This window comes from Mustela lutreola, chromosome 15 (genome assembly GCF_030435805.1).
Source record: "Mustela lutreola isolate mMusLut2 chromosome 15, mMusLut2.pri, whole genome shotgun sequence".
NCBI classification, from domain to species: Eukaryota; Metazoa; Chordata; class Mammalia; order Carnivora; family Mustelidae; genus Mustela; species Mustela lutreola.
Window position 1 is genome coordinate 41,665,314 of NC_081304.1, and position 23,587 is coordinate 41,688,900.

Here is a 23,587-nt window from a genome sequence, read left to right on the forward strand (position 1 = left end):
TGGGCCGGGGTCCTTTTCAACTACTGAGATGGGTACATGGTGGACATGACCCAGGTTGTCAGCTGCCAAATGACTAGCTGCCAATCGACGTCAGTACCAGTTAAACTTCAGACTCTGATCATGACATAGAAACCCTCCTTATTCATGTCTTGGTCTTGCATTTGCATTCTACCGTCCACAGACCTGAGTATCTGGGTCACCTCCAGCATCTGCTGCAGTTCACACCAAAGGCAAGAGACAGATGGGCTCGGCAATGGAGTTCTCTGTGTGATGTGCCTCCTGCCATTTCAGATGAGCTGAGAAATCCCAAAGCTGTCTGTCCCCTGGCCCCCTTGGACTATCTCCAACCTGCCCTCCTTCAGCTCCTTCTCTGCCAGACCCTGAGAACTTGGCTCCAGAATGCTCCACAAAGTACTACCTTCATTCTCTGGTCTTCCCAGAACCTGACTCTTGGATTTCTCTCGTTGACTTTGGCTTTGTCTTGCCTCCTGGTACTGGAAAATAGGGGTAGATTAGAATGGGTCTTTTTGTAAATTAATTAATATTTGTAAGGTGCTTAGAACAGTGACTGGCATTGTAAGTGCAATGTAAGTGTTTGTTATCATCTTCAGCCCCATTATCCTAATGATCACCTACTACCTGCTTAGTATAACACATTCTGACCACTTAAGCCAGCCTTCCCAATGCCTTGGGATCAAGTCCCAAATCCATAGCATAGTTCTTAGGCTCTCCTAGGTCATCTCCTATGACTCTACCCCTTGTGATCCAAGACACCTGGACTTCCTTTAAGCTTACAAATATGCCAAGCTCTCTAGACCTTGGCCCAGCTGTATTCTCCACTGAAGAGCTCTTTGTTTCCTATCCCCCTCACCTTCCAACACCCCCCCCCCACAAATCTATCTTTCCATTCTCAGTTGGACTCTAAGCTTCATGAGAATAGGGGCCATATTTAAAGACACATTGCTGTATCCTCAGCGCCCAAGACAATGTTTTCAATGAACAAGAGCTCAAAAACCTACTAAATTCCATTGAATTGAATCAAAATGGACTGAAAAATGATGATGACATTGATGTCAGTGAAAGCAATGAACTTAAAGCTTAATATGTTATTATTTATTTACTATACATGCCATGACCGATTCAAACCCAAATTCAGTAATAAAAAGATGACGAACAGAGGAAACAGATAACAGAATCAATGGTTTCTTGTCCAACAGCATCTACAACTATTGCTATCCTAAAAGAAGACAGTAATTAAAGCTGAAAGGAGGAGATGAGGCTCAAGGCATTACGGATCAATGCCAACAGGCAAGTTACTCATCCCTGACTGGTCAACCCAGAGGGTGAACTTTGCCCTGTGCACAAGCATATTGCCTGGCACTATGGGTGATGTCATTTGAGGACTTTTGAGAATGTCCTTGCCAACCCAAACAAATCTTAAATGACCACCAAGGGAAGTAAAGGTAGTAACAGCTCACCTGCCTTCTCCCAATGACAGTTTCTGTCTACCAGGACCCGAAGTTCAACTAACTTCCAGTCAACAAGGACCTAGCCAATCCCTCTCTCTGCCTGAAACAGCTCACTGAGTAACTGCAGTTTCCATGATGAGCACTGGAGGGCTTGCCCACTTGATCCATCAGAGCTTGGTCATTCTTCCCAGTTTTCAACACTGAGAGCTTTTTACCCACTGTGGGGCGTGAAGACATCAAGAGAAGCCTGGTAGAAAAATTCAACTTCAGATACCACTGAAGGGAAAAGACAATTACTCCTTTCAACTGAGATAATCAAGAAGGTGAGAATTTTCTAGAAATTGGTGGTATTTAAGTGGTACCCTCCAGACACACTGATTTGTTTGGTTTTCTCCTGGCGTTTGATGTCTTCTTGGCAGTTTTATTGAGATATATTTCATATACCACACAATTCACACATTTAAACTGTGTAATTCTGGGGTACCTGGGTGGCTCAGTCATTAAGCGTCTGCCTTTGGCTCAGGTCATGATCCCAAGGTCCTGGGATTGAACCCCACATTGGGGGTCCCTGCTCAGCAGGAAACCTGCCCCCTCCCAGTTTGTGTTCCCTCTCTCTCTGTGTCTCTGTCAAAAAAAATAAAATATTTTTAAAAGTAAAAAATAAACTAAAATTCAGTGGTTTGTTGTTTTTTGTTTTGTTTTGTTTTTTTTTTAAGAAGGCTCCACACCCAGCGTGGAGCCCAACAAGAGCCTTGAATTCATGACCCTAAGATCAAGACCCGACCTGACATCAAGAGTCAGACACTTAACCAACTGAGCCACCCAGGTGCCCCCAATTTGGTCGGTTTTAATGTATTCACAGAGATGCATAGCCATCAACCCAACCTAATTCTAAATGGTTTTCATCTCCAAGAAACCCTGTACTAGTGAGCAGTCACTCCCCTTCCAAAGAACACCTGTCCCTCTCAGCCCTGGGCTAATCTACTTCCTGTCTCCATAGATTCTCCTGTTATGGATATTTCATATAAATGGAATCATACAATATATTCTTGTCTTTTGTGACTGACTTCTTATACTTAGCAGTGTTTTCAAGGTATATCCATTTTGTAGGGTGTATGAGTACTTTGTTTTTTATTACCACATAATATTCTACTGCATGACTACACTACATTTTATCCATCTGTTTATCGGTTGATGAACATTAGGCTGCTTTTTTTTTTTTTTTTTTCCTTTTTGGCTATTATAAATTAAGCCACGAACATTTGTGTACAAGTTTTTTCTCTGAACATATGTCATTCCCCTTGGGTATATATACACAGATTTATGTACCGAACTGCTGGGTCATATGCTAACTCTATATTTAGCATTTTGAGAAACTTCTGAACTGTCTTCCAAAGCAGCTGCGCCATTTTACATTCCCACCAGCAGTGTCTAAGGGTTGCACGTTCCTCCCGCAGTGGTTTCTGATGTAGCCAAGTATGCAAGGGAAAGACACAGCATCCTGAGCCAGAGCTAGCTTGAAATCAACACCGCAGCCAAGATGAAGAAAGGGATGAGAATGTTCCTTTACCTCCACACCTGGAGTCTGGAAGCTGAGGCTGATGTAGCAAGTTGTCCAAGAGGACTTAGACAAGTCCTCTTGTGTCTCCAATTTGAGAATTTTAAGGATTTATGGTAAGGGGAAGGTGGCAATGTCAGAAAAAAAAAATCTTTTCAAAGTGATTCACCATTTTCCAGTCAAACTCGTTAGCAACAAATGTATGTGTAAAAGTGGACTAATGTCTATAAATAGGAAAATTTTAGGGGCAAAAAACTTTTTCCTTGAAAAGATTATGAAAAAGACTTCTAGATTCCTAAGGGTCATCATGGGTGCCTAAAACGAAATCTCTCCACACATTCCCAGAAACCACACAGATCAGAAGGGGGAGCAAATTAACCCATCCACAATCTCACCTAGATGGAGACATAGATGTAATTTTTGATACATACAAGGTGCTCAGTGTCTGTCCAATTAGTGAATTACTACATAAATGAATGGCAACACTACAGAGGAAATGAACCTATGAAGGATGGTTAACATGACAGAGGACAGATCCAACCAGTTTTCCACAAGAGAATGCAGTTCTATGAATAAAGAAGTTTATTTGGCTCACATCTCAAATAATTGTGTGCTTTTCCTCCAGACAACTGTCCTACTTATGTGTGCAGCCCAGGTGCTGTATGTATGTGTGCTTTTCAGCTCAATGCACAGAATATTTTAACACTCAAGTGTTGAGTCTTAACAAAATTAAGCATTTTGCTGTTTCATCAGGGACATTCATGAGTAAGCCGGTGGTGATAATCCCTATCCTGATTCATGCTTAGGCACCAGCAGTTTTATTCATCATTGCTTCTGTGCCATCACTGCAAATGTTCACGGACTGGCAAAGACAGTGTCTTAGTATTATTATGAACGTAGTTTTGACTTTGAGGATCCCATCAGAGGGTTTGGGGAATTCCCAGGAGGCCATGGACCACACCTGAAAATCAATACTCCAGATATAATCTGAATAAAGCAGAATACAAGAAGGATTTTTACCTCCCTTCTTCTTGATCCCATGTCTTTCTTAATTTGGCCTAAGACTGCATTCATTTTTCAAGGAACCAGCGTCATCTGATTGGTCTGCATTCAGCAGTTAACATGAAAAAAATCTTGAAGGTGTAATGCTACGGGGAGCAAATAACATCTTCATAGAAATCATGCCTAAGCTTAGTCTTGACAGAGAAAAGATGTTTTTCAGGTGAATAAGGCAAGCAAAGAAGGGCACTGCAGACAGGAGGAGATGCTTGGGCAAATACACCTAGAATGAGCAGGCTGGAGTGAGGAATCCATGTGCAAGGTGCAAGGGTGCCAGAGGACGTCATGGACAGGGCGGGAGTGAGGTCAGCACTGGGGACAGGAAATGCACATCATTTCCCAAGTTTTCCCCTGTCATTCAACAAAGGTAGTCTGGGTTTTTTTGTTTTGGTTGCTGGGTTTTTTTTGCTCTGGATGCTCATGTTAATCCCCATCCCCAAGGGAAGCAAGATGGACAGAGGGACAGGTTCATTAAAGGAAGTTGGGAGAAGTTTGGGTCTTCATTCCTGACAATCTGTGCTTTGGAATAGGTCCTTTCTCTGCCTCGAGACAAACTTCTCAGAGGATGTCTGTGGGAGGCACCCAGGCCTGCCCATCATGTAGTAAGGGTAAGTGTTCCCCCCTCCAAATCATCCCCTGAGCATCAGGGATAAGGAGAGGACCCCACACCCCCAAACACACAGCCAGTACTTAGCCAAGAAATAATCCCCACCTACCAGTTCCCCCATTATTAGAAAACAATAAAAATCTCAACAAAAGAGAGCCATCTCCTTTGAAGATCCATCTCCACCTGGACAGCTTTCTATAGGCCTGTCTCTAAGTCCTCAATACCTAGTATGACAGCACACAGTAGGCAACAACATGTGTCTGGGGAATGAATGAGCACACCATTCACGATACCAGAGCTTTCAGAAATCGATATATTTACTTCATTATTTGCAGATCAGTCAAGTGCATACAGATGTCCCTGAGTCACTTTAAGTCTTATAATTCATTGCGGGGTCATGAAGTGTTGGCTCATCCCTCTGGCTGAGAGTCCTTGGGGATACTCAAGTCCAGTGTGGCTTCTCCACTTTCAGCTGCTCCTCCTGCTCTGCCCAGTCCCCCCAGTCCTTCCTGGAAGCTTTTCCTCCCTTTGCTGCCCCTTCTTCCCTCCCAAATCTGTAGTGTTTGGTAGATTCAGACAGAACTTGCTTAGTAGCCTGGTGACCTTGAAATGGAGTTCAACCCGTCCATGCTTCCACCTGCCCATAGGCAAAGGGGGTCTCCCTAACCGTGGTACCCGGCCACGGCAGCGCAGCAGGCTCCCTGAGCTGGCTTCTGCAAGAAGGGCCTGGCCTACATTAGAGCTCAGTGCTCCTCGCTGCAGCCCGGGCAGGTGGGCGGGGGCATCACTGCACTGGAGATGGGGAAACCAAGGCTGAAGCAAGCCAGGTAAGTTCCCCCAAGAGCAAACTGTATGGAATTGGGGGATGTGACCCAGCCTGCCTCTCCACGGGTATCAGGGTCATCATACTCCACAAGAATGCTTGCTCCCCACCTCCCTCCTTTCCTCTCTGCCTCTACCCTTCCTTCCAAGACGGTGGCAAAGCAGGGAAGGGCCAGCACGCCAGATCGCAGATTCACAGAAGCCTGCACACTTGGGCGTCCGTTGGAGCTGCTCTGCCCTTCTTCCTTGTTCCATGTGGCCCGTGTTTCACCACTTCAGGGACACTAAAGACTCCCTGAAGGCACGGGCCAGGACTTCACGGGAGGACAGTGCCTAGAGGAACAGCTGTTTGGTGGAGTGCTGGGCATGGTGGGGCCATGAGGGTTCAGGGACAACAAGCAAGACAGGACAGGCCCGCACACCACCCGGGCCAGACAAGGAGTGCACCAGAGAGACATGCGGAGCACTGTGGGCGGGGAGGAAGGAGCACTAGAGGATAGCCTCCTTGGGGAAGGGACATTTACTTGCACCCCCATGTACTCTGTCCTGCATGAAGCTCTTCAACTTCCTCATACTTAATCTTCACATGGGAGGACGCTGAGCTCAAAGACAAGACCCTTGACAAGGAGCAGAACTGAGATTCAAATCCAGACCTGACTGGTTCAAAAACCCATGCCCTGTCTCCTCTGGATCTCCAAGGACAACATCCAGAATTCATGTGGCACCTTCAGAACAAAGTGACAAAATGTATTCTTCCCCAAATCTCCCGTGGCAACGGCCAGGAAAGCGAACATAAAAGATGCCGGGAACACACACGTGGCAAGAAGAGCTGGCTGAGCTGACGTCAGTTTCTCCTACCCCTGATTTCTTGCTCTCAGCCAATGAGGCCGATGGATATTCCAAAGCGGCTGCTGCTGCTGAGTTTCAGGAGAAGCGAGGTCTCTGCACTTCAATGTCTTCAGGACAGACAGTGTCTCAGTTTTGTTTTTTATACTGTACGGCAGAGAGATCATTAGAAGTGGGTGAGGGAAGCCAAAGGGGGAGGGAGAACCTAGGAAATCCTGAGAACCATGTTCTTTGGGGCCCTAGCTGCCTCCTGCAGGGGCTTCTTGGAGGCAGCGAGGCAGGCACCAGACAGTCAAATCTCTAGCTGGCACACAGGGACCCTTTCTTCCTTAATGGAAAAGGAACCTGATGGGGTAGGAAGGCACACATAAGAAAGACAAAGAAGGGCGCCTAGGTGGCTCAGTTGGTTAAGCAACTGCCTTCAGCTCAGGTCATGATCCCCAAGTCCAGGACTGAGTCCCGCATTGGGCTCCCAGCTCCGTGGGGAGTCTGCTTCTCCCTCTGACCTTCTCCCCTCTCATGCTCTCTCTCACTGTCTCTCTCTCAAATAAATAAACAAAATCTTTTAAAAAAAAAAAAAAAGACAGCAGACATGGGAATGTCAGACAGGAATATGGGGTGTGCCCATCCTGTTCTTTAAGCTACATCTTGGTTCAAAGAAAAAAAAAAAACTCAGGTAGAGGAAGACCCTCAGAAGTCATCAAGTCCAATCACTGAGTTTTAAAAATGAACCCCGGCCCCGACATCTGGAGATCCTGATTTAGAAGGATGGGGGCATGGGGCACGCTCCACCCAGCTCTCTGGGTTATTCTAACACTAGTGGGTAAGGACCAGCAAGTTAATTTGTAATCCTGACTCTCTCCCTTCCTCTACCAAAATAGATGCTTGAATGTTTCCTCAATAACCCTACCTCAGTATGAATACCCCTGGCTATGAGGAGTTCACTACACCCCAAAACAGCCTTCCTGTCTGAGCCATCACAAGGCTGCTGCTAGTTCAGGCACTATTGCTTCCAAGAAGACCTTTCTCTTCCTTCTTCCTGCTACCCTGCCTTAGCTTATTCAGCACTGTTGGTGTTTAGGGACTCAGAACTCCCCACCCCTGACAGAAAACAGATACAACCAGAAAGGCATCTGCCACCAACTCTGGGCTTCTGGAAGAGGGGAGTTGTTGGCTGGGGCGGTAGGGTGCCTCTGCCTGGCTGATCTGGCCCACGTGTGGGGCAGGGGCGACCCCTGGTGGCCACAGAGATTACTGCTGTCAACCCCCCCCCAACCAGAGGGTAGGAAGAGCCGGGAGCCAAGAACTTACTTTGTTCATGATCCAGTCTGCATCTTCAATGGCTCTTTTAATAATCTGCTGGATTCTCTCAGGATTGTCTTCATCTGAATGAACCCGGAAACTCTGGAAGTTTAAGCATTAAAAAAAAAAAATGACAAGACAAAATTCGCAGAACCAGCATCTTCAGAGCATCAGGCACAGGCCCGACACACCATGGCCACTTTTCACTGGGCATGGCTCTGAGCCCTCCAGGGACAGTTAGAAGGATCTGTCCATGGGGCGCCTGGGTGGCTCAGTCGGTTAAAGCCTCTGCCTTCGGCTCAGGTCATGATCTCAGGGTCCTGGGATTGAGCCCCGCATCGGGCTCTCTGCTTGGCAGGGAGCTGCTTTCTCCTCTCTCTCTGCCTGCCTCTCTGTCTACTTGTGATCTCTGTCTGTCAAATAAATGAGTTAAAAAAAAAAAAAAAAAAAAGGAAGGATCTGTCCTACAGATGAGGAAACAGAGGCTTGGATGACCTACCCAGCCACTGTGCGTGGCGGCGGCATTCAAATCCGAGTCCCTTCTAACTACACAGCCCATCCTCCTGCCCGCAGAGCAGCAGCAGTATGGAAGACTGGCCCCCAAGGTACCCCAAATCAGGCCGGACCCAAAGGTGATCAGGCAGCAGGGGCCCAAAGAAACTTCCATCTCTCGGTTCCATTTGCTCCCTGCAGGGCATGATAGGAAGGAAAAGTGCTGGAAGGCCAAGCAGAGTGGGGGCTGGGGACCAGTGACTAAAAACTCCAGCCAGGCCCAGTGCAGAGCAGCATGGGGCTGCTGTTTGCTTTTGACCAGAGAAGGAATGTGAGATTCAGGTTCACTGGTGTGGCACTCAGAGCGCTTCACAAGGGTACCTGGTACCTCTTCTGCCCAGTCACTCTCAACCTATTTGTCTTCAGGAGCACCTCAAATGCTCACGCTGCGAAGCCCTCCCTGACGCCCTCAGACAACTAGCTGCTTCCTCCTCCGTATTTTCACAGCCTGTCTGTTGCTACCTCAACTTTTTTTTTAACTTTCCACATTACATTTGTATTCATTTAAGTTTTTTATTTTTTATTTTATTTTTATTTTACTTTATTTTTTATTTTTATTTATTTTTTATGATTTTTTATTTGGAAGTAACCTCTAACCTACAGAAGCTTTTCTCTGCCAGAATCACCAGTCATGAACATCTCACATTTGCTTTACCATTCTCTCTTTATATAGGTTTGTACTCCATTTTCTGGGAACATTTCGAAGTTGCAGACATCATGCCCTTGATCCCTAAACGCTTCCATGTGTTTTAATAAGGAGATTACAAAACCACAGTAGTCAAATTTAGAAAATGCCACATTGGTATAATACTATCATCTCATCTACAGCCCATATTCTAATTTCAGGAAGGTCTCCAATATTGTCCTTTTTAAGCACTGTTTTTGTTTTTTTTTTCCTGGCCCAGAACCAATCCACTCATTATATTTCATGGTCATATCATACCAAGCAGAGCAAGTCTGCCTTTCTCGGTGCTTCCCGACCCTGTCATGTTGGATGAGCCAAGGCCACTGGTGTGGAGATGGTCCCTCCGTCTGGATTTACCTGATGTTTTCTCATGAGTACACTCAGGCTGTGCATTACTCACAGGAACGCCTGTCAAAGTGATGCTATGTCCTATACTCTACTCTAATTATCCATTTAGCTGCCTTATTGAGCCCTGGCACAGAGCTGATGTGCTAGAGGATAAGCGTCTGTTTTCTAAGCAGAAATAAGAGAGAGGAGCTGGGCTATGGTTTTTGGTGTCTCTTACTAGTCTGCCACTCCTCCCTTACACTACCACCCAAAAGACCCTCCCTGTCCCCTGCCCCCAACTCTGAAAGAGTCCTCCTATTATGTGACACCTCCCCACCACCACCCCGAGCTCATTATCCCCTGCTCCCACCTGCCTGACAGCATGTTTGTAATGCTCCTGGATGCCCTTGGTTGGCAGCTGCTGGCAACAGCGCAGCAGATATCGGTAGAGCTGCAGCGGCCTCTGGACCAGCTCTGCCCCTGGTAGTGGGGCCATCTGCGAGTCCCTCTGTCCCTGGAAAACACAGAGCATTATTTCAAAGGCATCAAGCCAATCCCCAGCCCTGAGCTCCCTGTTCCATGGCTCTGTCAGCAGGTCTGATACAACATGGAGGCCCAGTCCCCTTCGCGCCACACTGCACAGAACCCAGACCCTGACTGAGCTTGGGCAGGGCATTCTGTCCTGCAGAAGCCTCAGCCCACGGTAGGCCTTCAGGGACCAGAGGCGAAATCACACACGCCTCATTCTTTCTGGAAGCCAACTTGTGGGGGGTGGGTGAGGTGGTGTCATGGAAAGGCAGAGTAGGGGAGATGAGCAGGAAGATTCTGCACTGTAGACTGAGAAACCAGCAGACTACAGCCAACAAAGAGGAGAACGCCAGAGGTCTGAGCCTCACCACTCAAAGAATCGTCTTGGACCAGTAGCAGTGATGTCACCTGAGAGATGGTTAGAAACACTCTCACCCCAGATCGGCTGGACCAAACCTGCCTTTTAAGCAGATGCGCCACAGGCTCCTGCCTGGACCTCTACCACAGCATCTTGCCTGGTGTCTGTTCCCGCCTTTAGCCTGTCACTCTCCAGTCTTCTCCATGCTGACGCCAGAATGCCCACTGGAGCCAGTGGCCTCTGCTCAACCCCCCCAAACCAGCAAGTACCTCGCCTCTTGGTCTCTTGGCACTAGCAGTGCCTTTAGCATCAAGCTCCCCTCCTCTTCTCTGCCATGGGGGCAACTCATGTTCATCCTTCCAGCTCCAGCCCCGTGTCACTTCCTCTGAGAAGCCCTTCCTGACTGTCCTGCCCTGAGGAGCTACAGTGCCCTGTTTTGGAGCTGTTACAGTGCTTCCCACACTGCTGAGGATTCATCTGCTGCCAGGTCTGTGGAGCCTGGCCCAGGCCCCGGGGCTTCGTGCCCTGTTTGTTGAACTAGACTGAATGGAATCTGTTATCTGCTCTGTACAGATCGCTCCTCTCTGAGAGAGAAGCTCACAGTGTTCCAAACCAAGGAGCTAAAAGACCAAGATTAAGTGACTGGTCTTAGTTTTAAAGTGACATAAACAGAAGAAAGACAAAAAAAAAAAAGACAACTCCCTCCCCCTCAAAAAAAAAAAAATAAATAAATAAAGAGAGAGAGAGAGAGAGAACTAGAATACTCAATCTATCAGAGGTTCTTAAAACTATGAAAGGAAATTCATTAAGTAGCCGGTTTCAGAGGCTCCTTCATTCCATTTCCAGCATATTATTGTCCTGGCAACAATAACTGCCTGTCTCCACAGCTAAGTTTGCCAATGCCTCCTGGTACTCTGGGCTCCCGCCATGACACCGGGGCAGGCAGGTGGTGGTCTGACCGCCCCCCATCTCAACCTTCCCCACTTCTGCTAACAGCACCAGACGTGTGACTGCTGATCTGCCTCTCCCCGGGCCTCTGCCCACAGGTCAGGGTGGGGCTCCACTCCAGGTCTGATCAATCAGAGCTCTGCATCCACGTGGTCGCAGGGATTGGGTCACAGGTGGCACATGATGGAAGCTGGCCCAATCAGAACGCATCCTACTGCCTCTGCAGGGGTGGCCGGGAAGGCCTCCATTTTTTTCCCCTCATTACTTGCTGCTGCGGGGATTTGTGCCTCTCTCCAGGGCGCCATCTTGCCTCCTCTGGAAGCCTGAGACTGAAGCCACAGCAGTAGGCAGAGCTAAGGGTGTGAGGGAACCAAGTCTGAAGAATTCGTCTGAACCGTCCACCCGAAGGCAGTCCCACCCCTAGACTTAGTAATGACTTAACCCAATTAATAATGCCCTTTGCCAAAGAAGCTTGGGTTTGTTACTCTGTCACTTGCAACCCAGAGAGTCCTAACTGACAGACAGATCTTGACCTCTCAAACTCTGCTTCCACGATGAGGTCTGATGGTTCCAGCTCTAAGGAACAGTACAAACAAGGCAAGGCCCCTGAGGTTCTCCTGCCACAAATATCAACCTACCAGTCTGACTAGCTGTACTAAAGCACATTCCTCCCCCAAAAAGGATGGGAACCCCATACAATGAGGGCAAAGACCTTCAAGGACCACTAGAGAGCACGTACCACCGAAGTCCCCACCTGATGGGCAGACTCCACTGGCAGGCTTCCCCAAACTATATAAAGTGCTAATCAAATATTGTAAAATGCTAGTCGTGTAACAGATGGTTACCATCTGCAGGCTTCAAAATTAACATTTGGAAAGAGCACAACTTTGTTTCAGTAGATAAAAACCCAAGCAATACTTAGAAACCAACCCAGCAAGTATGGGCGGGAGATTATTTTCAGCTCAATTATAATACTTAGTCATTCTCAGTAATAAGTAGCAGAGAATGCATGTGTGGGTCCACTCAGAAGAGTTAAACTAAAAATGCTTTAATTTAATTTAAAGTGTGGGTTTGCTATTAAGGGGCAATGAACTTCACAGCATCATTGCTAGAACTGTAGTCAAACTCTGCAGCCCCTAACCATCACCTGGCATATCTTGCTCTTTGCACTTAACTTTAGCCTCTCCTGAGCTCCTCTGTGAAGGTACCTCTGTCTTCTCAAGCAACCAAACCAAAACCATCACTAAGCCAACCTAGACTTCTCTTCCTGCCTCAATCCCACGCCACTGTTTCTAAGTCCTATCAAATTCTACCTCTGAATGCCCCCTCACATCTGTCCCCGCCTCTCTATTCCCACTGCACATCCTTGCTTCAGGCTCTTAACAGAGCTCCCAGGGACAACAGCCAGAATTCTGAGCAGGTCTCCCTATCTTCCAATCTATTCACCACTCAACAGCCATTGAGTCTTTCCAAAACCTAAATCTCAGCATGGCATATTCCTGCCTAAAACCCCAGATCTGATATCCACCCCTAACCCTGTCCCTCATGACAACTCTCCCCAAATGTAGGAAAACTGTGAAATTATTTTAAGCAGTATATGGGTCAACATATTTTATTGTAATGATTTTTTGTTTATTTTCATATGTAATAAAAAAAATTCCGTAATTTCATAGGTAGTGTGGCTTAAATGTTTTAAAAAGGAATAGGCGTAAAACTCGTATTTTTAAATATATCCAGCAAAGAAGAATGCAGCTGAGATGTGGATATGAGAAAAATCAGGAAAGTGGTACTAAGCTTTGGAAAGCACTGTAGATAAAAACCCAAGCAATACTTAGAAACCAACCCAGCAAGTATGGGCAGCAGATTATTTTGTTCCATAGGAACAAAGTCCATACTCCTTCCTCCAAGGCCCCTGCCCACCCCTCATCCCTTCTCGACCACTCCGCCCAGAGTCCAGGCAAACTGAGCTCTGAGTGGCACACTCCATGAGTCTGCGTCCTATTTGCCTGTTATAGTCTCTGCACTGTGACAAAATGCCTGGCTTATAGTAGACGCAATAGAGTTCTCCAGAGACACAGAACCAATAGAATATACAGAGAGAATATATCTATGTTATATTTATGTGTGTATACTATTTATAAGGAACTGGCTCACGTGATTACTGAGGCTGGCAAGTTTGAAATCTCACAGAGCAGGTGCCCCAGTTTGAGTCCATGTCAAACCAGGAAGAGCCAATGTCCCAGGCTGAAGGTCACCAGCCAAGAAAATCCTTTCTCACTCAGGGGAGGGTCAGTCTGTTGTTGTATTCAGGACTTCAAGTGCTTGGAGGAGGCCTGCCCACATCAGGGAGGGCAATCTGCTTTACTCAGTCTGATTTAAATGTTAATCTCATCCAGGGGCACCTGGGTGGCACAGTCAGTTCAGCATCCAACTCTTGGTTTCCGCACAAATCATGAACTCAGGTCATGAGATCAAGCCCTGGGTTCGACTTAACACTCAGTGTAGGGTCTGCTTAAAAGAATTCCTCTCCCTCAGCATCCCCCCTCCCCTGTTAAAAAATAAATGTTGTTAATCCCATCCAAAACTCCCTCACAGACGCACCCAGAATGTTTGGCCAAATCTCTGGGCATCTCATGGCCCGGTCAAGTTGACGTATAAATGGAACCCTGACAGTAGATGCTTAATATTTACGTGTCAAATGAATCCTCCCACTCTTGCCCACAGTCTGCTTCCTGCAGGTCTCCTGACCCTACAACACTCAGGTGTTAGGTCCAGCACCTCCTCCTGGAAGTTTTCACTGACCCACCATCCCTGCTACCACGTTCAATGGGAGACCTCTGGAGTACCTCAAACAGGCCTTGCAACCCCACATCACTCTAGTTCGGGCTTCATCATGTGTCACCTGCATTACGGGAGGGTACCTGCCTGCCCTTGGCCCCCTTACAGTCATCCTCCACATGGCAGCCACAACGCCTTGTCGAACATCTTACTTCAAATCCTCCCACAGCTGGATGTGACGGGATATTGTGAATTATTATTAACTATGAATTTTCTCAGGTAGAACAACAGTGCGTCGTGTGGGAGAATGTCCTCATTCTCGGGAGACGTGAGTGGAAGGAAGTGTTTAGGGGTGATGTGTCATCACGTCTGCAACTTACTTTCACATGGCTCCACAAGAGGCAACACAAAAAGAGAAAAGATAGGGTGAGAAAGATGTGGTGAAATGTTAAGATCGTGTTTAGAGGGCAGGAATAGGGTGGACCTTGTGCTATTATTTCAACTTCTCTGTATTTTGAAATTTCTTTTGTAACTTAAAGTTATTTTAGAAAAACCCTTCCACGGTTTTCTACTTACCTAGGGGATAAAGTCTTAAACTCGTGAGGCTGGCACTGACTCCTAAAGCCTTCTTGCCCATCCAGATTCACCCCTCAGCACTCCTCCACCTGCCAGGCACACTGACACACCACCTGTGGTTCCTTTAGTAATAATAACAAACCCTGAGCACTTAGGATGATTACGATCACAGCCTTACTGAGTATGTAGCATGGGAGAGACACTATTCTAAATGACGCACATGAATTAATTTCGTCTTCACAATAATTCAACAAGGAGGTTCCATTATGCTGTCCTTTTACAGATAAAGAAACAGAGGCAAGAAATTTGTCCAAGGTCACAGAGCTCTGAGCACAAAAGCCAGGATCTCCACCTGGGAAGTCTGGCTCCAGAGTCCAGGTGGGTGCTACTCTTCCTAACGGCACCCCACTCCCCAATTTCTTTTTAAGGAATGACTTCTTTCCATTGAGCCTCGCCTGCTGAGACTATTGTCTGTGGCTCCATCTCTCCTGGCCAACAAGGAGAACATGAGACCCAGGCGAGGCCAACTGAGTACTCCCCATCTCTGGAAATGGGCTCTTGAGCAAGCTTACAAAGAACATGAAAATGAGTTCATGTGTTCTAGCAATGACTGCATGACGAGCCTCTTCCTGCTCTGAACTGTCCTTGTAGCTCCTGCCTCCTGGACTTCCAGAAATGTCTAGATTCCTGCCGGGTTCTCCAGCCTTCTCCCTTGGTTCTGTGAGCTCTTAACACTCTTCCAGGAAATTTCTTTTTGGTTAAGTCTTCCTGTCTCCTCTTCCTCCCCACACAGAACTAGACTCTCTCCCTGATTTGTTTGCCCATAGCCTGTGTGCCTGCTTAGGTCAGCAGGAATCACCTGGGCTCTGAGTGTTTGCCTCTCAATCTTCTCTGACCGGACAGAACTCCCCTGAGGACAGGAACTGTGTCCGATTCCCCCATCTCTATTCTTTCAGTGCCAGCACAGTACAACCTGGCACCAAGCACACTCCTCCATCAATGCTTACTAGCTGATGAACCTCAGAATCTTCCAAGCCCTGAGTTCTCCTGCCCATCACCTCTGGCAGCAACATCCTCCCTTTCCTGCCCATCCATGACAACCCTTTCCGGTCCTCTCAGCTTCCCTCCAGGTCACCTGCAGGAATTCCCTACAGGCAACTGACGCCTCCTACCTCAGTCAGTCTGGGGAGGCCATCGGGCAAGAGTATTTTCAAATCCCCTCTTTCATGAGATTCATCCTTGCCCAAGAGCTGACTGATGGGCTAAGAGAGGTGCTAGACATTTTTACAACCACCCTTGGACAAAAAAGCATTGTCATTCCATTTTGCAGATGTGAAAACTGAAGCCGACCATGAATACACAACCAGGGAGTGGCAGCGCTGGGATGTGGACTCTGACTCGACTTCAGTGCTCTAAACTCCTTGAGTTCTTGAAGGAAAGGCGTCCCTCCTTTTCCTTGTCTCTGTTAGGCTCTCAGAGCCTCTCTCCTGGATTAATCCAACACCCCTTCTGACATGTCTCTTCTTCAGTCCCTCTCTATGTGCAGCCAGAATGAGCAACGGAAGACAAAAAAGTCTCATCTTTGAGCCCCTTGCTTGATATCCTTTACTGGCACACACAGAACAAGCTCTAAGCTCATCAGTATATGAGTGTGTGTGGTGGTGGTAGGGGTGTGTGTGGGGGGGTGGGTGTCAAGGCTTTCCCAGGCAACTGCCAATCTCTATCCCATTTGAAACCAAATTCTCCATTCCCTCCACCCTCTACCCAGCTCAGCCTCCTCTGTTAGGCGCACCTGGCATGCAGTGGTCCCTCAACAGAAGGGTGTCAGATTGAACCCTTCCTCGCTCCAACACCTTCCAGTCAACTCTCCCGCATCTGGAAGACTGAGTGGAACACTGAAAGTACATGGGCCCCCGATCATGGCAAGACAGATGGGAGGACTGAGTAAGGCAGCATGCATGCCTGCCGGGATCATGGCAGCAGCCCACTCAGTAGGGGGCCCTTTTCGGGGCCTGGAAAAGTAGCAAAAGGGAAAACAATACGTTATGATATCTTTAGGTGCTTCTAGCTGAGACAAGACTGGGCTGCGGAAGAAGAGAGATGCTCATGCAAACTGACACTGGGAGAGGTGGTGGATTTCACTGATTTAGTGACCTCCACCAACATCAGAGCGAAAAAAAAAATCTTTTTTTCTTTGAAATTAAACTAAAGAGCATATGAAATTTATTTAGCTTTCTCCCCAAATCAGAACTGAACTCTGGTTATTCATGCTGTCGCCTCCGATGAATTAGAAAGTTCTAAAAATACGGAAGGTGGCATGGCCTGACTCATGGTAGACGCTCTCGGTCAGAGGTGTTAACTGAATGAGCAGAAAATGACTTTTCTCCCAAAGTAGGGAGTCTCAAAACCAGAGCACCGAAGGCAGCCTTTTCCTATCCAGGGTAAAAGAAATCTCTTCTCCCCATCCCTGCCAGGGAGCTTTCCAGCTTTTCTCCCTTAATATGCTCCCAAGTCTGAGCTCTCCACTTCATTTGTGGATCTGAGCTCTGCCCTCTGGGCTCAAGTCTCTACCCGCTCCCCCCAGCCCAACAACCTCCGAGGCCATTCTGTCATTGTTCAGTTAGTGACCCCAGCCCCGAAGTCATTCTCTTCCAAGATCCCCACCCTGAAGGTGCTATCCTCTCCTAATGCCTCCCTGTCCCACTCACACTCTTCAGGACACACGCACCCTCAATATTGGTCTCCCTCTTAGACGTACTGTCCAGGGGGAAAGCCACAGTTCTGGATCCTGACCAGCTTCGTGGGTTCTTGGAGCTCAAGGGGCAATGTTCCCTCCTTTACGTAGCTCTTCAAGAAAGGCCACTCAGATGGCATTCTCGGCTCAGGCCCTCACCGTGACTCTGGCATTCAGCTCAGGGGAACTTTTTTTCCATGAACACTTCTTAAATCTGTTTCCCACCTTGTATTTTATTAGTTCTGTCCAGAGTCACCATCTGCTACAATCTCTGGGGTACCTGACCCAGTCTATTAGCCGGCTCCACTCAATTCAGCACAACAAAAGCACGAAACAATCCCATCCCAGGCATGAAGGGGGTCCAGAGAGAGAGACAGGAGCCCCAGCGAGCTGTGTCAGTCACCCACACAACATCATTCAGAGAACCTAGCACGTGTATGGCTCTGGGCTTGGCCCTAGGACCAGAAACGGATGGCCTGGCATGTTACCTAGCTGTCCCACCTCAAGCTTTCTACACGGCTGATGCCATGTCGTATGACCTACCGTTCAGGGAATGATCAGAAAGTGCCAGGAAGTGCCAGGAAGGTGTTGAGCGCTTCATGTGTTACCCTGTGCACCCTCACAACAATCTTCTGGGGTATGAATCATTAGTCCCATTTTATAGATAATGAAACTGGGACTCTGAGAGGGGAAGAAACTTGCCAGAGACCACACAACTATTAGATGGTAAGGCCAGGAATCACACTGAGGACTGTTGCCCCTTGCCCCTGCCTGCTTCTAACACCACCTGCTACGTCTGTATCTGAGCCATCCACTGAATGCCTTCTGGATCCAGGCTAAGGACCCCACAGAGAACTCTCCTGGAGCTCATTCAGGACCAGGCCCGCATGCATGAAAGCACTTGACTGTGCTATTATCCCTCACTTATTTTTCAACCTTCTCCATAAAACTTTGCTCCATGCTTTTCTGAAACCCAAGGCCATCATCTATAGCTTCCTGCTGCATAAAGATGAAAAAAAAAAAAAAAGTCACAAGGCTGATGTCAATTATACAGACAAAGAAAAGGGGGCAGCTAAGGAAATACTAAAAAAGTTCTTAGGAAACCCAAAGGAGACGATAACAGGATAAAGGAAAAGAGTGAGAATAAAGCCACAAAGGGAATTTCCTGGGAGCCAAGTAATATCACTGGTATAAACGCTGAGAAATAGGCCTACGGCCCCATTTAACCCCCCTGGCTATTTCCCTACCCTGTGCCCTGACATAAGGCACCTAAAAATAAGTGGGGAAAAGTCATATATTTAAAAAAAGAAAGAAAGGAAAAGAATGAAACTACAGAACAAGACCAGAAATTATGCCCTATTAAATACTGATACAAGGCTAAATTAAGCCTGTGCAGGCCATTGTTTAAATATGCAATTATTTCTCTGGATGGGGAAAGTCGCAATATAGAAGCAGAGTGATTCTGCTCCCCCACCTCTGGGGCTCTAACTTGCACATGCACGTTCCAAGCTAGAACACAGGGCAGCAATTTGTGCTCCTCCAGTCCCTTTCCTTCATGGTCAAGGCTCTCAAGTCCCACCCTCCCCGTCCTCAGTGTCCACCCCCGCTTCATTCACCTGGACAGTGCCTGGGCTCCCAGCTTTGTAACAATACCTTGCTCAGACTATCCGACTATCACTCTCTCCAGTCCGACCGGAGGATACCTCCTCAAAAGCACACCGTGTCACTCACCTTCTCCAGAACCTCTGTGGAGCGTTTACCCGTCTCAAATCTGCTTCCAACTTGTCTCGTCAAACTCATCTCCTGCTGTCTACAGTCCCTACATTCTAGCCACATACTGAACTTAGAGGCTAAGTTTCTGGACCTTGGGATGAGGCAGTCTATGTTCAAATCCTTGCTCCATCACTGGCCAGCGGTGGGACCTGGGCAAGCTTCTCAATTTCTACCTCAGAGTCAGCTGCACATCTGTCCATGAGGCAACTAATGGTATCTCCTGCACAGACTCGTTGCGAGGACTCATGAATGCCCCTAAGCCACTAAGAACGCTCGGCACATACGAGGCACTTGGTAACTATCATTAATTGTGTCTCTGAAACACGCTGTGCTCTTCAACGCTTCTCTTTTCCTTACGCTGGATTCTTCATCTGCCTCAAGAATTCCTCTTGATCCTCCAAGATGTAGCTCCCGCGTCCCTTCCTCAAGACTCACACCCCACACTGCCCATACTCCTCTATAAGATCTCACACTGTAATCCTTTCTATAAATGTGTGTTGACTTCCATTTACCAAAGAGGACACTAAAGCCAGGAGGACAATGGCTGTCCTGGAATCACAAAGCCAAAAGGTGGCAGAGCCAGGTCTCAGACTCGGGCCCTGGATCCTCAGCTCTTCCTCCCACACCTTCTGTCTCTCTCAGAGCCTAAGGAGCCACTCTGAACAGCCCATGTGTCCAGTCAACCGTCCTGAGCTAGTTTGCCAGCTTCAAATGAACGTGGTAAGCTAGCCCCGTCAATGCAAACTGGAAAAATCAGACAAAAGGCAAACATGCTGATCTCAGAGCAGTGCAACCAGCAACATGAAGCAAGTCATCGTGACGTTAAGCAATGGCCTCCCACACATAGGCCACAACACACCAATGCGGTTTGACGGCAAAAGAAGGAAACCATTACACATCCACCAGGTGTCTGCCACGTGGCTGAGTACTTCATGGGGGCTACTTACTCTACAATCCTAATACTTCCATTTTGTGGAGGATGAAAAACTGAGGCGCTGGGTCACACAGAACTGGGTGAGAGCGCAGCTAGGCTTTGTACCTAGGTCTCTACCCTCCTAACAAGCTCTTTCTACACATACGTAGGGCTCATCTCAAAGGACCCTTGAGCTGAAAGCTCCCGATTTACCCTTCTCTCACTCTCTCCCTTCCTCCCTTACCCAACAGCTCTTCCAGGCACCCACATTGCTCTGCCCTAAAGGAATCCAGGTCTCACTTAAGAGGACTTTCCTACCATTCTGCAGTCCCTTCTATCTTTCTTCCTGGCACTTTTCACCACCTGACACCTCTGTATTCCCCCCGCTGGAATGTAAACTCCATACAGCAGGAAGTTAATTTATTTATTCATGGCTGTCTCCCTAATATAGTACGGTGCCTGATATATGGTAGGCGTATGAGCACATGTATTGAAATAGTCACTGACATCAAGAAGGTCTAGGTACTGGGGTTACAGAAACAAACAGAAGGCCCTGACCCTATATACCTTACAAATTAACACAAAATTAAAACTAACTACTCAGTTATAAATGCTACAAAGGTGAATTCAGTCCCTGAGAGAATGGCTCATGGGGTCCCTCACCCAGTCAAGGGTCAGAGGTTTCTTGAGAAAAGGACATTCAATCTGAGGTCTGAAGGAAGAGTAGGATTTGGTGAAGGGATGGTGAAGGCGGAAGGCAGCTTGCATGAAGGCTTAGGGGAGGAAGGGAATGCCAGGCCCCCCAGAGTCGGGGGAGGGGTGCCAAGGGAGAGCAAGGGCTAACAAGATGATGGCCAGGAAGTCTGGGTCAGATCCAGAAGGGGCTTGGTAGGAGGTGAAGAGTTAAGATTAGTCCTAAGGTCCATCAACTGATGAACGGATAAATGAAACATGGCATATTCATAGTGGAGTATTATTTTGCAATAAAAAGAAATGAAGTACTGATACAGGATACAAAATGGGTAAACCTTGAAAACATTACTGTAAGTGAAAGAAGCCAGTCATAAAAGACCAAATATTGTATGATTCCATTTACAGGAAATGTGCAGAATGGGCAAATTCATAGAGACAACAAGTAGAATAGGGATTGCCCAGGGCGGGGGTGGGGGGAATGGGAGTTTGAGAGTGACAGCTAAAGGAGAGATTTCTTTGGGGGACAATGAAAGTGTTCTAAAATTGATTCTGAGTATGGATGCACAACACTAACTATACTAAAAGACATTCGAGGGTGCCTGGGTGGCTCAGTGGGTTTGGCTCAGGTCATGATCTCAGGGTCCTGGGATCGAGTCCCCCATCGGGCTCTCTGCTCAGTGGGGAGCCTGCTTCCTCCTCTCTCTCTCTGCCTGCCTCTCTGCCTACTTGTGATCTCTCTCTGTCAAATAAATAAATAAAATCTTAAAAAAAAAAAAAAGACATTCGATGGTGCACTTTGAGTGAATTGTAAGCTATGTAAAACAAACAAACAAAAAAACCCACTATGGTGACTGCTGTGAACTGTGTAAGCCTGATGATTCACAGACCTGTAACCCTGGGGTAAACAATACATTACATGTTAACAAAAATAATTTTTAAAAATAAAAATAAATAAAATAAAACAAAACAGTCCTGAGGACCACTCCGCGGGACTTGACGCATCTTGCAGACGCATCTATCAGAACGTGAAGGTCACTCCAGGCAAGCGTGCTCCCCAGGAGCTAGCCTGGGGCAGATGGGCCGCGGAGGGGCCCCGTCTGCTTTTATAAATGGCCCAGCCGAGACTGAGCGCGGAGGTGTGTGCCAGACAGTGGGCATTTCGCAGAGGCGTCTGGAGTCCCCGGGGCTCCCTGCGGCCCTCTCAGCAAACTGGGGCCTGCCCCGCTCTCCCGAGCCGCCCGGCGAGGCCTGCGACGGGCCCGAACGCGGCCGGGAGCCACACACCGGGCCACCTGGCCCTCCGAGGCCACGAGGGCCGACGCGGAGGGGACGGGGGCAACGGAAGCCCCGATGGGTCTTCCACTGGCCGCGCAAGACCGAGGACGGCCGAGGCCTCACACCCCTAGCTCACCCCGCCGCCCCGGGAGGCTCCGTCCCCCTTGCGCCCTTTCGCGCGCGGCTCCTCTCCCGCCCTCCGAAAGCCCAGCTCGGCTCACCCGCCTCCACCGAGCAACGTCAACCCCGGACGCGACGGACGCCGCAGCCACGAGTGCGCCTGCGCTCCAGGTTCGGCGCGGCACCGCCCCCGCCCGTCGGCTGTTCGTCGAGCGCCCTCTGCCGGCCGCATGCGGGGCTGGGGTCTGTTTATAAGGAAACCCTACTGGCGAAAACAGTCTGGATGCCCTTTGCCTGATCCAACCCCACCCAGATGAAAAAGAAGGCTGTCCCACTAACAGTTGCCTTCTCTACCTTAAACACCCACTCTTCCTTCTGGCTGTTGCTACCTCGGATATAAGCCCTGAAGGCAGGCTCTCCCCCATGTTCCTGAATACAGATCGCTGCTAAAACATTAGGGGTGTTCAAGATTGGTGAAAAGGCTTGCTGGAGGACTTCCCCTAAACCACTCGTGCTGATGACAGGAATTGTATTTGTAAGGGAATCTGCGTTTTGAGTCATTTCATCAAATTACAGTCCCATAACACCTGTCAAAAGAATAAATATGACAGTAATAGGCATGCTTCCTTTCAGTCCCATCTATAATTATAATTGAGGAAAAGAATACAGAATTTAAACTCAGAGCTACTGCCAGTATCATTCTTTGAAAATGAAATAATGCTGTTTTATTAAATAGGCTCTCCCCGCTCTCTAATGTTTAAAGCTAAAGTGCTTCTCTGAATTGATTTAAATACAAGTTTTATATCCTGAAAGAAATAAAGATGAGTCTTTATCTTAAGACAAACCCCCTGTTCAATGCTGCTGCTCATCTTCTCTCAGCTGTCTGAAAGAGAGTTGGGCTGTTAGTGGATAATATTGTTTCTGTTCACGTCTCACTTCTCTAGGGCTTTTTAAACCCATTTGTAATGAAAAGGCTGATTTCCTTACACAGACTGACTCCATGTGTAGCTGATTTAACAGAACAACTTTTTCTTTTTTTCGTTTTCTTTCTTCTTCTTTTTTGAAAGGAAACTATTGCTCCCTGGTAGCATCTGAGAAGCTATTTTTCTCCTTCTAGACTAAGAGAAGCAGGGGCTATTTCTTAACAGAAGTGGGGTTTTTTGTTTTGGTATTTTTTGGTGTAGGCTTTTCTCTCTTGTTTTTTGCTAACTCCCTTTACAGTTTTTCCTCTCCGGTTTTTGGTTTTTTTCTCTTCACCTAATACACTAGCCTTCACCTACCATACAAATCATGTAGGCGTTGCTTTCCTGAAATATTCTGATAACCCTTCAATTTCTTTTCAATATGTAGACTTGGACCAAATATATCTGAAAGATACGATTGTACCCTCATAAATCAGCCCTCTTAGTCACACACACAGAGTTAGGGACACATCATTAGTGAAGATCCAACCAATAAATCATTAAGCTTTTAAATCCCTTATTAGGAACAATCTGCAGTATCCCCATCCATTGCTATTTTCAGCCTTGGGATCACTTGATTATTTTGAAGAAATTTCACAGTCTGTTCCTTGGCCCCCATCTCCCTTTTGTTCCTAGATCGCTGTGTTCCTGCATCAGAAACATTGTTCTAATACCTAGATCTCATAAAATATTTAAGATGCA

The 23,587-nt window shown here is 47.4% G+C and overlaps 1 protein-coding gene across 1 annotated transcript; it reads right to left on the minus strand.

Annotated features, from left to right (window-relative positions):
• Window positions 1-4,992: 4,992 nt before the first annotated feature.
• On the minus strand, window positions 4,993-22,099 carry LYRM9 (LYR motif containing 9). The gene is made up of 4 exons (XM_059149034.1): window positions 22,025-22,099; window positions 9,598-9,741; window positions 7,673-7,765; window positions 4,993-6,508 (listed from the first exon to the last, which is right to left on the minus strand). Exons 2-4 carry the CDS (start codon window positions 9,721-9,723, stop codon window positions 6,491-6,493), a joined length of 237 nt encoding a protein of 78 aa, XP_059005017.1. The 5' UTR covers window positions 9,724-9,741; window positions 22,025-22,099; the 3' UTR covers window positions 4,993-6,490.
• Between the last annotated feature and the right edge of the window lie 1,488 nt (window positions 22,100-23,587).

Bases quoted from the DNA above. Each gene is read 5' to 3' on its own strand.
- LYRM9 (XM_059149034.1), bottom strand. From the start codon at position 9,723: ATGGCCCCACTACCAGGGGCAGAGCTGGTCCAGAGGCCGCTGCAGCTC. The intron at 7,766-9,597 runs GTGGGAGCAGGG...TTAAACTTCCAG, and splicing joins ACAAACATGCTGTCAGGCAG to AGTTTCCGGGTTCATTCAGA.